This window comes from Dreissena polymorpha, chromosome 15 (assembly GCF_020536995.1).
Source record: "Dreissena polymorpha isolate Duluth1 chromosome 15, UMN_Dpol_1.0, whole genome shotgun sequence".
In the NCBI taxonomy this organism is placed as follows: domain Eukaryota; kingdom Metazoa; phylum Mollusca; class Bivalvia; order Myida; family Dreissenidae; genus Dreissena; species Dreissena polymorpha.
The window spans coordinates 38,473,771-38,489,088 of NC_068369.1; the positions used below are offsets into that span (position 1 = coordinate 38,473,771).

A 15,318-nucleotide genomic window follows, 5' to 3' on the forward strand; every position below is an offset into this window, starting at 1 on the left:
GTATTACTCCTGTATACTTGCAGACCAACCGGACAACTGGAAGGGTGTCGAGGACTGCGGTACTTTGCGTATCGGCGATAACGATCCCGGCAAGTTGAATGACCTCGAATGCGACTATAAGCCGGCTGGATATATCTGCAAAATAGGTTAGTTGTGAGATGTGTACTATTCATTTGTAATAAAAAACCTACAACTAAGAACATCGGAAACATATCGCTATTGTTGTAAACATTTAATTGGAGCGTAACCGATAAAACAATACGTGGCAAGCTAAAAATGTTCAAATATAATGACGAAATCTTTATAAGTTTTTTATGTTGTAGATACATGTAGGTGTTGAAAATTCGTTGAAAATTAATTGTCGATGAGTGTTCATTACTATGCTTTTGTGTCATCAGTTGTTCAGAGTGAGAACATAATTTTATTGTACTAGTTATTTTCAGATGTTTCTAACACTTTAAAAATATGAACTATGAACAATGGCAAAAATCGTGTGTCTGATGGATTGACCTTTAACGTCTTCAAAGTATTACGGGGAAAAATGGGTCATTTTGTAGTTAGAGCATTGAACCATTGGTTTGTAAAAGGAGAACCGTCTATAGCATATAAGCAAGGAATTTTAACAGGTATTCCGAAAAAATCCCAGACCAAACAAGTTTTTAAAAAGGAGACCAATCACTTTGTTCAATATTTATATAAATATCATCTGGAACTATTGCTGCCAATCCGTTTTGATCATCTGATACATAAAGGTCAAACATGGTTTGTAAAGGGAAAATTCATAGGAGAAAACATTCGCCTTGTATATGATACTATGCATTTTATTGAAAAAAAACAACAACATAATATACATTGATTACTGATGATGAAAAGGCATTTGATACCTTATATTTTAATTTTATTTGTAAAACGCGCCCCCTTTTAATCGTGGCCCCAGTTTCATCATTCACTGCATATCACTGTTTTTCATATACTTATACTGCTGTGAAATCGGATTTTTTTCCAAATTCTGTAACACAGGGCGTTGCTGTAGACAGGGGGATCTTATTAGTTCATATTTATTATTTTTTATGCTGTAATTTTATCTATTACAATTATAAATAACAAGAACATCAACGGTATTGTATCAGTATCATAGAATATAAAATATAATGATTTGCAGATGATACACCATTACCTCTAGATAGAAGTGAGGACACAGTTAATAAAACCCTTGATAGTCTTCATCAGTTTCCCCAATATTCTGGTTTAAAAGTTTATTTCGATAAAACTCGTGTTATTTGTTTGGATAGGCTCCTTAATATATAGCACTCGTTCCATAAAAACGAAATGGAAGTTGGATTGGTGGAAGAATAATGTTAAGCTACTCGGTATACAGTTTCATATTGATTTAGAAAACAGGTTGTCCTTAACTTTGTTTTAAAGATGCATTACAAAGTATTGAAAATGTATCAAATTATGGAATAGAAGAGCGCTAACGTCAGTTGGTAGAATAAAACTTGTCAAATCCTTTTATTACTGTGTCTAACTAACTTATTTTCCGCATAAACTACCCGAAATCAACATTATGTATGGAAAATAAGTTAGTTAGACACAGTTATAAAAGGATTTGACAAGTTCTATTCTGGACGGATGGACAACGCCCTTTGACCTCAATGTGCGACCTTGACTTTGGGTGTTGAATGTGAAGCACCCCCAGATGATTGAGAACAACTATGGCAAGTTTCATGGCATAGTAAAGGAATGACTAAATAATGAATAATTCATCAAAGTTGTGGCCTTTGACCTCAGTGTGTAACCTTGACCTTAGCCTCTATAATTATGGGTGTTGAATGTGAAGCACCCCAGATGATTGAGAACAATGGCAAGTTTCATGGTTCTGGCTCATGTGTTAATGGAGATAAAACTCTAAGCTTATATTAAAAATCTTTTTTTTTCAAGATACAAAGGGCTATAACTCCGTTATTAGCAGTTGGTTTACAATTCCATTTGGCGTGCATCATCTTCTTATCCCTATATATACTCATACCAAATTTCAATGAAATCCTCCAAAGCTCTTCCTAGATATGGCTCCGGACGGACGGACGGTAAGACGCACGGACGGAAACACGGAAAAACGGACAGACGGACAACGCCAAAACAATTTCCTTCCGCCTATGGCGGGGGATAATTAATAATAGTTTTTATGAATGTCTTAGGCATGCTCAGCTAAACTAAAGTACTAATTTAAATAGTATGACAGTTTGAAAAAGGTTGATGTTTCTGCGTATGTTGAAATGTTTAATTATTTTAAAGTGATATTGGCGATGAAATTCATTGTATTGTTCTATGTTCTTTTTTAAAAGAAGAAATACAATCTGCTTTAAATTGAATACACGTAATGCAACTGATTTTACAGGAATAGTGTATGGAACCGATACATTAAATATTCATAAAGTATTGATTTATTTTCGAGTACTTAAAACAAATAATATGTTATAATATAATTAGATTGGATATCTTTATTGTTCTGACAATTATGCATGTTGTACCGCGTGCATGTTGTCTGTAATATCTAGACTCAGTTTTATATCCAGTAGGGATAAAGATATACATATTTCATAGTAAAAACACTCTTTTATTAATATTTCGCCCAAACGGGCTTTATCAAAGTTTACAAATACGAATTCACTACATAGTTATAACTGTTGTATACACCAATAAAGTAAATGTTTTACAACGTCAAATATGACAGGAAATGACGTCATGACGTCGTACTTTACCATGCGATATACAATTGCGCCAAAATACATAATATACATGACATTTCGTTGTATGGTTCTTATACTTGATCAGAAATTCATTCCTCATTGTAATTTTCCAAATTGAATTTGATAATAAAAAGTATTACAATAACATCATATTGTTATATCAATAATAATAACTATATTAATGATAACAATAATTACTATAATAATAATATAGATATTTACTGTACCAACCTAAAAATAATATTCACAAAATCAAAATTCCTATTTTGTAGTCAGCACTATTACTATAATATCTCAACACTAATTCTTATTGACTATATTTATCAACATTTAAACAAATTGAAATGATTAATAATTAATTATTTATAATAATTTTAATTCCAATCTTTTAAATGAAGTTAAATTCTAATGTATTGTGTTCATACATATGCACACATATATACGCATTCCTTCACACTTGTACATATTCACTCATATACTTGCACATATAATTACAGGTACACAAATAAACACCTACATGTGTACATACATACACATATACATATATATATACACACCCACACATATACTCATATATACACACATACATATCCACCCTCTCACATACTTACGCTCGCATGCACTATTGTTGGAGAATTATGCATTTTGAAAATAGTTATCGTTACTTAAACTGTCTACACGAATCTCGTATTGGCCTACACTATCGCCTATAATTCTGCCATACTAAATCGGAAGCTGCTTTTGTGTTAAGTCCATTTGGAACTTCTGTCTTTAACAATTGAATCCAGTTAAGTTCTTTTATCTTGCGGTAGTAATCCGAATTGTCTCTAATATTTTGTAAAACACATACTCCCATGTCTTCTACACTATGTTGTCCGGAGTTAAAATGCTCAGCAACAGGTTTGCTTCTGTGGTGCCTTGTATCTGCCTCATGCTCCTTTAATCGTTCTTTTAGTGAGCGTGATGTCTCCCCCACATAAACTATTTTGCCACACTGTATACAGTTTATTCCATAGATGACGTTACATGCTTCACAGGTCTGCCTTTTGCTAATGGTCACTCCACTCACCCCTCCACGGTTGTGCAACCCCCTTGTTAGCATGTCACACACTACACACTTTTTGGTGCATCTTTCTACTGGATTGACCTCCCTTGTCATAGTACGATTGGTTTTTTCATGCACTAATATATCTGCTATGTTCTTGTCTCGTCTGTATGCAACAATAGGCATTTCATTAAAAACTTCCTTCATTCTATTCGACTCGTGCAGTAGAGGTAGGTGCTTTTTCACAATATCGTGTATGCGTGGTAGTTTTTTCGAGTACGTAAGTACAAGTGGAACTCTTTTCATGTTTTTCTTCTTGTCTTCACTTGGTTTCAAAAGAGTATCCCTATCCAGCTTGTCTGCTCGATCAAATTGCCTGTCAATGATCTTTCCGCTATAGCCACGTTTACGAAGATAGTGTTTTAATTTTTTTTTATGGACCTGATAATCTGTATCTTTAGAACAGATTCTTTTCAGTCTAATGGCTTGACTATATGGAATGGCTTCTTTTGTTTTTCTTGGATGGCTTGATTTGTAGTTTAAATACATGTGCTTGTCTGAGGGTTTTGTGTATAAAGATGTTATTACTTTCCTATCTTCTATCTTCACGATAGTATCCAGAAATTCTATTTCTTTCCCACCAACTCTCATTTCTACTTGAATACTTTCATCAATCTGGTTTGCAAACATAAGGAACTCATTAAGCTTTTCCAGTCCATGTGTCCAAAATCCAAATCCATCGTCGATGTATCTTTTGTAAAAGATTGGTATGAACTCATTCTTCATTAGTTCTTCATCCCATTTACGCATATAGGCACATGCAAAATTCCTCCCCAACTTTGAGCCTATGGCAACTCCTTTTCTTTGTTTATACTCAGTTCCATTGAATGTTATAATATTGTTGTCAAGAACGGTGGTTATCATTTCTTCTATTGCTTTTGAAGGGATGGTTTTGTCTGTTCTAGTTTCAAGTGCTTCTCTACATGCCTCTAAGCCTTTTTGTTTAGGAATGGATGGATAAAGTTTGATAACATCAAAGCAGAAAAGCATTGTATTTTCTGGAATTTCATTGGGGATTTCTTGCAGTTTTGTCAGAAAATCTGTTGTATCTTTAATATAACTTGGTGTTGTTTCTACAAACTCATTCAACTCTTTCTCTGCAACTTCTGCCATGTTTTCTGTGGCCGTCCTAATGCCATTCACTATTGTCCGGTATGGATTGTTATTTTTATGGATTTTTGGATTTCCTTTTAACTTTGCTTCTTGGGGGTGTTTTGGTATTAAGTAACACCCCCAAGAAGCAAAGTTAAAAGGAAATCCAAAAATCCATAAAAATAACAATCCACACCGGACAATAGTGAATGGCATTAGGACGGCCACAGAAAACATGGCAGAAGTTGCAGAGAAAGAGTTGAATGAGTTTGTAGAAACAACACCAAGTTATATTAAAGATACAACAGATTTTCTGACAAAACTGCAAGAAATCCCCAATGAAATTCCAGAAAATACAATGCTTTTCTGCTTTGATGTTATCAAACTTTATCCATCCATTCCTAAACAAAAAGGCTTAGAGGCATGTAGAGAAGCACTTGAAACTAGAACAGACAAAACCATCCCTTCAAAAGCAATAGAAGAAATGATAACCACCGTTCTTGACAACAATATTATAACATTCAATGGAACTGAGTATAAACAAAGAAAAGGAGTTGCCATAGGCTCAAAGTTGGGGAGGAATTTTGCATGTGCCTATATGCGTAAATGGGATGAAGAACTAATGAAGAATGAGTTCATACCAATCTTTTACAAAAGATACATCGACGATGGATTTGGATTTTGGACACATGGACTGGAAAAGCTTAATGAGTTCCTTATGTTTGCAAACCAGATTGATGAAAGTATTCAAGTAGAAATGAGAGTTGGTGGGAAAGAAATAGAATTTCTGGATACTATCGTGAAGATAGAAGATAGGAAAGTAATAACATCTTTATATACAAAACCCTCAGACAAGCACATGTATTTAAACTACAAATCAAGCCATCCAAGAAAAACAAAAGAAGCCATTCCATATAGTAAAGCCATTAGACTGAAAAGAATCTGTTCTAAAGATACAGATTATAAGGTCCATAAGAAAAAATTAAAACACTATCTTCGTAAACGTGGCTATAGCGGAAAGATCATTGACAGGCAATTTGATCGAGCAGACAAGCTGGATAGGGATACTCTTTTGAAACCAAGTGAAGACAAGAAGAAAAACATGAAAAGAGTTCCACTTGTACTTACGTACTCGAAAAAACTACCACGCATACACGATATTGTGAAAAAGCACCTACCTCTACTGCACGAGTCGAATAGAATGAAGGAAGTTTTTAATGAAATGCCTATTGTTGCATACAGACGAGACAAGAACATAGCAGATATATTAGTGCATGAAAAAACCAATCGTACTATGACAAGGGAGGTCAATCCAGTAGAAAGATGCACCAAAAAGTGTGTAGTGTGTTACATGCTAACAAGGGGGTTGCACAACCGTGGAGGGGTGAGTGGAGTGACCATTAGCAAAAGGCAGACCTGTGAAGCATGTAACGTCATCTATGGAATAAACTGTATACAGTGTGGCAAAATAGTTTATGTGGGGGAGACATCACGCTCACTAAAAGAACGATTAAAGGAGCATGAGGCAGATACAAGGCACCACAGAAGCAAACCTGTTGCTGAGCATTTTAACTCCGGACAACATAGTGTAGAAGACATGGGAGTATGTGTTTTACAAAATATTAGAGACAATTCGGATTACTACCGCAAGATAAAAGAACTTAACTGGATTCAATTGTTAAAGACAGAAGTTCCAAATGGACTTAACACAAAAGCAGCTTCCGATTTAGTATGGCAGAATTATAGGCGATAGTGTAGGCCAATACGAGATTCGTGTAGACAGTTTAAGTAACGATAACTATTTTCAAAATGCATAATTCTCCAACAATAGTGCATGCGAGCGTAAGTATGTGAGAGGGTGGATATGTATGTGTGTATATATGAGTATATGTGTGGGTGTGTATATATATATGTATATGTGTATGTATGTACACATGTAGGTGTTTATTTGTGTACCTGTAATTATATGTGCAAGTATATGAGTGAATATGTACAAGTGTGAAGGAATGCGTATATATGTGTGCATATGTATGAACACAATACATTAGAATTTAACTTCATTTAAAAGATTGGAATTAAAATTATTATAAATAATTAATTATTAATCATTTCAATTTGTTTAAATGTTGATAAATATAGTCAATAAGAATTAGTGTTGAGATATTATAGTAATAGTGCTGACTACAAAATAGGAATTTTGATTTTGTGAATATTATTTTTAGGTTGGTACAGTAAATATCTATATTATTATTATAGTAATTATTGTTATCATTAATATAGTTATTATTATTGATATAACAATATGATGTTATTGTAATACTTTTTATTATCAAATTCAATTTGGAAAATTACAATGAGGAATGAATTTCTGATCAAGTATAAGAACCATACAACGAAATGTCATGTATATTATGTATTTTGGCGCAATTGTATATCGCATGGTAAAGTACGACGTCATGACGTCATTTCCTGTCATATTTGACGTTGTAAAACATTTACTTTATTGGTGTATACAACAGTTATAACTATGTAGTGAATTCGTATTTGTAAACTTTGATAAAGCCCGTTTGGGCGAAATATTAATAAAAGAGTGTTTTTACTATGAAATATGTAATATCTAGACTTATAAAAAACACAACCTTTATTATCTAGCAGGTTCAACAACGAAAATAACAACAACTCAAACAGCATTGCCTCGGCATACAGGTATAATATTGTCTACCAAAAAGTTATCGGTAATTGTATTTTTTTAAATTGATATTTTAAAGATTTACATTATTATTAATATAATTTATCATATGTTTAAACTAACTGCACACAGTTATTATCTTGACCAGTATTTATTATCTCATCATATTTTCTTATGTTCATGTGTATAGAATGTCCGTCGAACTGGCAGCTGAACCCCAAGCGGTCCGCCTGTTACAGACTGTATTTTGAATCGCTAACGTTCTCTGAAGCTCGAGACAAATGCGTGTCACGAGGCGCAAAACTGGCCAGCATAGAAAACTTCGAGGAGCAAACATTCTTGAAGGGTATATGCATTTTGTTGTAAGAAAAAGCTTCACAGATTAGTATTTTTGACAAATGAATGTTACTTATTTACTTATTTTGTTATTAAAATTCTACTTCAGACATGTATTACACGTTTGTGCAGCTATTATGTTGGTGAACTTATAAAGATAGATATGCTGCTTTAAATATGTGAACGTATATAAGTAGATATACAGCTTTTATGTATGTGAACGTATATCGGTAGATATACAGCTTTGATGTTTGTGAAATTATATATGTAGATATACAGCTTTTATGTATGTGAACATATATAGGTAGATATACAGCTTTTATGTATGTGAACGTATATAGGTAGGTATACAGCTTTTATGTATGTGAACGTTCATAGGTAGATATACAGCTTTTATGTATATGAACGTATATAGGTAGATATACAGCTTTTATTATCTTAAAGTATATTGGTAGATATACAGTTTTTATGTATGTGAACGTTTATAGGTAGATATACAGCTTTTATGTATGTAAACGTATATAGATAAATATACGATTTGTATGTATATCAACGTGTATAGGTAGATATACAGCTTTTATGCAGGTGAACGTATATAGATGTATATGCAACTTTTATGTAGATCAACCTGTATAGATAGATATACAGACACTATGCAGGTGAAGATGTATAGATAGATATACATTCTTATTACCTTGGTACTGAGGCGTTATGAAATGTATTCATAACATATATATAATATATACAGATTTCAAAGTGTTGCAAATGTTAACTTTGGTACACACACGTATACGTTCTACTTCCATGTTTTCATCTTACAAACTTTTATGACCATCAAAAAGTTCTACTCACATGATTTGATTAAGAATTCTTGAAACACAGTTGTGCACTGTCAACTATTGTTGATGATACGCGTGATAATAAATCCCATAACGTTCAAATACCGTGCCTGAAAGACCACCCATGTATGGTCCTACACCATTAATTACCGTAACATTCAGGTTACATCGAAGACAAGGGAGGCGGCCGCTGGTATGATGCTGCCTGGGTGGGGGCGATAGACCAGCACGTGGAGGGACGCTGGCATTGGGACATGAATGAAGACATCCTATGGGCGGGCGACCTGCAGTGGGCACCAAGTACGTGTCAAACCTTCAAGTTTTGGTAAGGTCGATAAGAAGAACTTACTCTCATTACATATTATTGTATCACTTGCAATATTTACCACTCACATAACATATTATTGCATCACTTGCAATAGTCAGCACTCTTATCACGTTTCATTGTATTTCAGCATCGCTCACAAAACATGTAATTTTTTCATTTGCAATATTCACTGCTCACGTGACATATCATTGTATCACATATCATTGTATCACTTGCTTTATTCATAGCTCACATGACATGTTACTGTATCACTTGAAATATTCACTGCTCACGTGACATTAAATTGTTTCACTTGCTTTATTCATAGCTCACATGACATGTTATTGTATCACTTGCTTTATTTATCGCTCACGTGACATGTTATTGTATCACTTGCTTTATTTATCGCGCACGTGACATGTTATTGTGTAAGTTGCACTATTCAGAGCTCGCACGCATTTTAGTGATTTTCTAGCAAAATTCACCGCTTATATTATATATTATTATATCCATTGCAATATTCAATGCTGACATAACATGAAATTGCATCACCTGCAAGATTCTACGCTTCCATGGAACATTATTGTATCATTTGCAATATTCACCTCTCATTACATATCATTGCATCACTTGAAATATTCACCGCTCACATGGTAAATTATTCTATCACTTGCTGTATTCACCGCTCACATAACATATTATTATATCACTTGCAATATTGATCGCTGACATTAAATATTATTCAATCACTTGCTATTATTAGTCACAGCTCACATATATAATTGTATCACTTGCAATATTTACCGCTGACATTACATATCTTTATATCACTTGCAATATTCACCGCTCACATTACATATTATTGTGTCGATTGCAATGTTAACCGCTCTTTATAGCATATTATGGTATCAATTACATTATTCACCGCTCACATATTTTTGCATTTCTTGCAATATTTACCGCTCACATTACATTTTTTGTACCATTTGCAGAATGCACTGCTCACAACCCATTCATTTTTATCATTTTAAATACTCACCGATCACAAAACATTTATTTTTCGCACTTTTAATATTCACCGCTGACAATCAATTTATTTTTATCACTTGCAATAGTCACCGTTCTGCTTATGTTTATTGTTATATTTCTCGAACGTGTATCCGGACCTTCAGGTTAAAAAAATGGCCCATATAGCCTATCCATTTCAAACAAAATACTGCCAAGACTAATAAATATATTCCTAAAGATTCTTTGCTTTATGATAATGCTATGATTTCGAGCAAGCAATCAACTTTAATGTACGGTAAATACAATAGTTCCATTTTGAAAAGATCGTAATGAATAGAGATTTATGGAAGAAAACAAAACTGCTTGGGAACAATTTATTTGCCGTTTGAGAAGTTGAGTTACGACAGAAATAGAAAAATAAACTTGTATTATTAGTTTTATGTCCTTTACATGTGGCAAACGACCAAAGGCTAAACATTTCGACAAGTTGCAAAATCACACTAAACACTTTCACGTCAATAATAAAATTATGGTTTATAGCATAGAGACATAAAAAATGAATACTCATTCAGTGCATTAAAAATGTAAAATTGTAAAAGCCTTAAAGATGACACGATTGAAGTTATGGTACTTAATTATAGTACTCTTACATTATTTAAAAAAAAATGTGTACGACATTGCATAAGTCTGCTATTCCTAAACGGGCTGAAATATTCGATGAAAGTAATTCATCTTTAAAAGTCGATTGTAAGTGAATTATACCATTCTTTGTACACAGCACGAATCCGATCTCATGTTTCACAAACAACGGTTTTAAGGCCGTTGGGTTCCGTCTTATTCGATATACATAGTAAAAATCTAGTTAAATTGCATTAAAGTAAAGTAATAACTTGTCCCAGATGGATACTCAAGTATAAACGCATAACATTGTATGTATTACTCCTGTATACTTGCAGACCAACCGGACAACTGGAAGGGTGTCGAGGACTGCGGTACATTGCGTATCGGCGATAACGATCCCGGCAAGTTGAACGACCTCGAATGCGACTATAAGCCGGCTGGATATATCTGCAAAATAGGTTAGTTGTGAGATGTGTACGATTCATTTGTAATAAAAAAACTACAACTAAGAACATCGGAAACATATCGCTATTGTTGTAAACATTTAATTGGAGCGTAACCGATAAAACAATACGTGGCAAGCTAAAAATGTTCAAATATAATGACGAAATCTTTATAAGTTTTTTATGTTGTAGATACATGTAGGTGTTGAAAATTCGTTGAAAATTAATTGTCGATGAGTGTTCATTACTATGCTTTTGTGTCATCAGTTGTTCAGAGTGAGAACATAATTTTATTGTACTAGTTATTTTCAGATGTTTCTAACACTTTAAAAATATGAATTATGAACAATGGCAAAAATCGTGTGTCTGATGGATTGACCTTTAACGTCTTCAAAGTATTACGCGAAAAAATGGGTCATTTTGTAGTTAGAGCATTGAACCATTGGTTTGTAAAAGGAGAACCGTCTATAGCATATAAGCAAGGAATTTTAACAGGTATTCCGAAAAAATCCCAGACCAAACAAGTTTTTAAAAAGGAGACCAATCACTTTGTTCAATATTTATATAAATATCATATGGAACTATTGCTGCCAATCCGTTTTGATCATCTGATACATAAAGGTCAAACATGGTTTGTAAAGGGAAAATTCATAGGAGAAAACATTCGCCTTGTATATGATACTATGCATTTTATTGAAAAAAAACAAAACAACAACAACATAATATACATTGATTTCTGATGATGAAAAGGCATTTGATACCTTATATTTTAATTTTATTTGTAAAACGCGCCCCTTTTAATTGTGGCCCCAGTTTCATCATTCACTGCATATCACTGTTTTTCATATACTTATACTGCTGTGAAATCGGATTTTTTTGCAAATTCTGTAACACAGGGCGTGGCTGTAGACAGGGGGATCTTATAAGTCCATATTTATTATTTTTTATGCTGTAATTTTATCTATTACAATTATAAATAACAAGAACATCAACGGTATTGTATCAGTATCATAGAATATAAAATATAATGATTTGCAGATGATACACCATTACCTCTAGATAGAAGTGAGGACACAGTTAATAAAACCCTTGATAGTCTTCATCAGTTTTCCCAATATTCTGGTTTAAAAGTTGATTTCGATAAAACTCGTGTTATTTGTTTGGATAGGCTCTTTAAAATATAGCACTCATTTGATAAAAAATGAAATGGAAGTTGGATTGGTGGAAGAATAATGTTAAACTACTCGGTATACAGTTTCATATTGATTTAGAAAACAGGTTGTCCTTAACTATGTTTTAATGATGCATTACAAAGTATTGAAAATGTATCAAATTATGGAATAGAAGAGCGCTAACGTCAGAAAGTAGAATAACACTTGTCAAATCCTTTTATTACTGTGTCTAACTAACTTATTTTCCGCATAAACTACCCGAAATCAACATTATGTATGGAAAATAAGTTAGTTAGACACAGTTATAAAAGGATTTGACAAGTTCTATTCTGGACGGATGGACAACGCCCTTTGACCTAAATGTGCGACCTTGACTTTAGCCCCTTGGATTATGGGTGTTGAATGTGAAGCACCCCCGGATGATTGAGAACAACTATGGCAAGTTTCATGGCATAGTAAAGGAATGACTAAATAATGAATAATTCATCAAAGTTGTGGCCTTTGACCTCTGTGTGTGACCTTGACCTTAGCCTCTATGATTATGGGTGTTGAATGTGAAGCACCTCAGATGATTGAGAACAAAGGCAAGTTTTATGGTTCTGGCTCATGTGTTAATGGAGATAAAACTCTTAACTTATACTCAAAATCATTTTTTTCAAGATACAAAGGGCTATAACTCCGTTATTAACAGATGGTTTACAATTCCATTTGGCGTGCATCATCCTCTTATCCCTATATATACTCATACCAAATTTCAATGAAATCCTCCAAAGCTCTTCCAAGATATGGCTCCGGACGGACGGACGGTAAGACGGACGGACGGAAACACAGAAAGACGGACAGACGGACAACGCCAAAACAGTATCCCTCCGCCTATGGCGGGGGATAATTAATAATAGTTTTTATGAATGTCTTAGGCATGCTCAGCTAAAGTAAAGTACTAATTAAAATAGTATGACAGTTTGAAAATGGTTGATGTTTCTGCGTATGTTGAAAAAATTATATTGTTACACAGACTTACAAGATGTTATAGTGGTAAATGTAATAGATGTGCACTTAAAAATAGACTTGTATTAGAAACAATACGTAAGTTCGGAAAATATTGTATTGAGCCGTGTGTAAGAAAGATGTTTAATCCATTTAAGAAAGACGTCTAAGAGTCTTCCGCAGATTTTGTTGACCATTAAAATATAATAGACACTATCACGAAATTTCAGGAACTTCCTTTATTGTTTAATCATAGGTTTCAATTAGACACAGACCCTTTTATGTTTCTAGTTGGTATCACAGAGGAAAACGATTTGTTTAATATATATGGCATTACAATGGAACATTTTATCTAGAGTGGAATTTGAACACACTTTTGACACTTGTGTACATTTTCTACAATGTGAAGAAATTCTACAAGCGATTTTAACCACTTAGGATTGCTTATACTCGATAACATCGCAGCAATGCATGATTATTATTGTTTCCCAATCATATTTATAGAGAATAACAGGTGGCTGTCCCGTCGTTTTGTAATATGTCAGGCGAGGCTAAGAATAATATAACGGCGAGGCTTGCCGAGGCGTTATTTTATCTCGCCGAGCCTGATATATTACAAAACGACGAGACAGTAAACTGTTTTTCTGTTTATCATGACCACATTTTCCTAAAAATCTGCAAAGCAATCCATTTTTTTATTTATAATTTACGGTTCCCCGCTGATTTTGCTGATCCGGTTTTTACACGTTGACATACCAAGTAGCAACGGCGTTCGAAAAGACGACACGAATAATCGCTCATTTTAAACACCGTATAGAGAAAAAAAGTTGTTTGCACTACGATTGAGAAGAGTACACCCGCTTTAATTATAAACGTCTTGAATTGGAGATCAGGAATGGACTGCAGCGAGCGACAAATTTAATCGAAGAACACACTTCACCGAATAGTTTGGAGACGCCATTTTGGAGATGTGTATTAAAATTGACATTTTGATCATGGTGTCAATTTAACATAAGCGTGTTAAATCGTGTGTTTAAATAGTTGAGGTTTAGCATACAGTTGTAATTTATCTTGACTTTCTGTTCAACAGTCGCGAGTGTAATCACTTTATCGATATTTAAGATTTATTGTCCCATTGATGACGTCATTTAACCTTTGTAGTGCGGGCTGTTGCGATTTAAAAAAAAACGCTTTTGTGATTAATGATTTTAAACTAGAATAAAATATGTACGTTCTTGGTATCAAATTGTTTGTTTTGTTGAGCCTGATTCACGATGATAGAAATTGTTGACTTTATTGCTAATCCCACGTAACTCCAAACATTGACTGATAAGAACTTCCTGTTTAACATGATATAAAAATATATCAGGCAACGTTATATCAGGCAGATATCAATGCGGTGGTATGATATATATATATATATATATATATATATATATATATATATTAAGCCTATATTGTTGCACAACAAAAATAACTTACTTATATATAACATTTTAATTCACTACAATAAAATACCAACAGGTCAAGTAAAATGGCACAGCCTTTTCAGTATTGAAAGCTCAGAATGGGAAGTCTTTGTGCATGGGTATTTTAAGTCACAAAAGATTCATACAACCAATGGTTCCAAGCAAGACTGACTCACAACATACTAGCAACAAACAATTTGTTAAAAAAATGAAAATAAGTCACTTAGATGAATGCACTTTCTGTAGAACAGAAACAGGAATTCTTGTTCGTTAATTTTGGAGCTGCAATGTCATACACATGTTTTTACATCACATCACATCTGCTATTAAAACGTTGATACCAATTTCAGTTTTGATTGTAAAACATTTGTATCGGGATTAGTTGGTAAAGAAACTGAAAAGTTAAACATTTTACGTCTCGAAATAAAACGCTGTATTTATAACTATATACATAAAATGGTAACCCCTACAGTTCATGATCTGAGAAGTAGCTGAAAGAT

At 33.5% G+C, this 15,318-nt stretch overlaps 1 protein-coding gene across 1 annotated transcript in view; it reads left to right on the forward strand.

Moving 5' to 3' along the window:
• Window positions 1-15,318, forward strand: part of LOC127859696 (uncharacterized) — a 99,099-nt gene that overhangs the window by 22,199 nt on the left and 61,582 nt on the right. Inside the window, exons 21-25 of the mRNA XM_052397202.1 lie at window positions 24-146; window positions 7,600-7,653; window positions 7,827-7,982; window positions 8,974-9,111; window positions 11,083-11,205. Coding sequence (XP_052253162.1) covers window positions 24-146; window positions 7,600-7,653; window positions 7,827-7,982; window positions 8,974-9,111; window positions 11,083-11,205 — 594 coding nt within the window. The remainder of the gene's footprint in view (window positions 1-23; window positions 147-7,599; window positions 7,654-7,826; window positions 7,983-8,973; window positions 9,112-11,082; window positions 11,206-15,318) is intronic.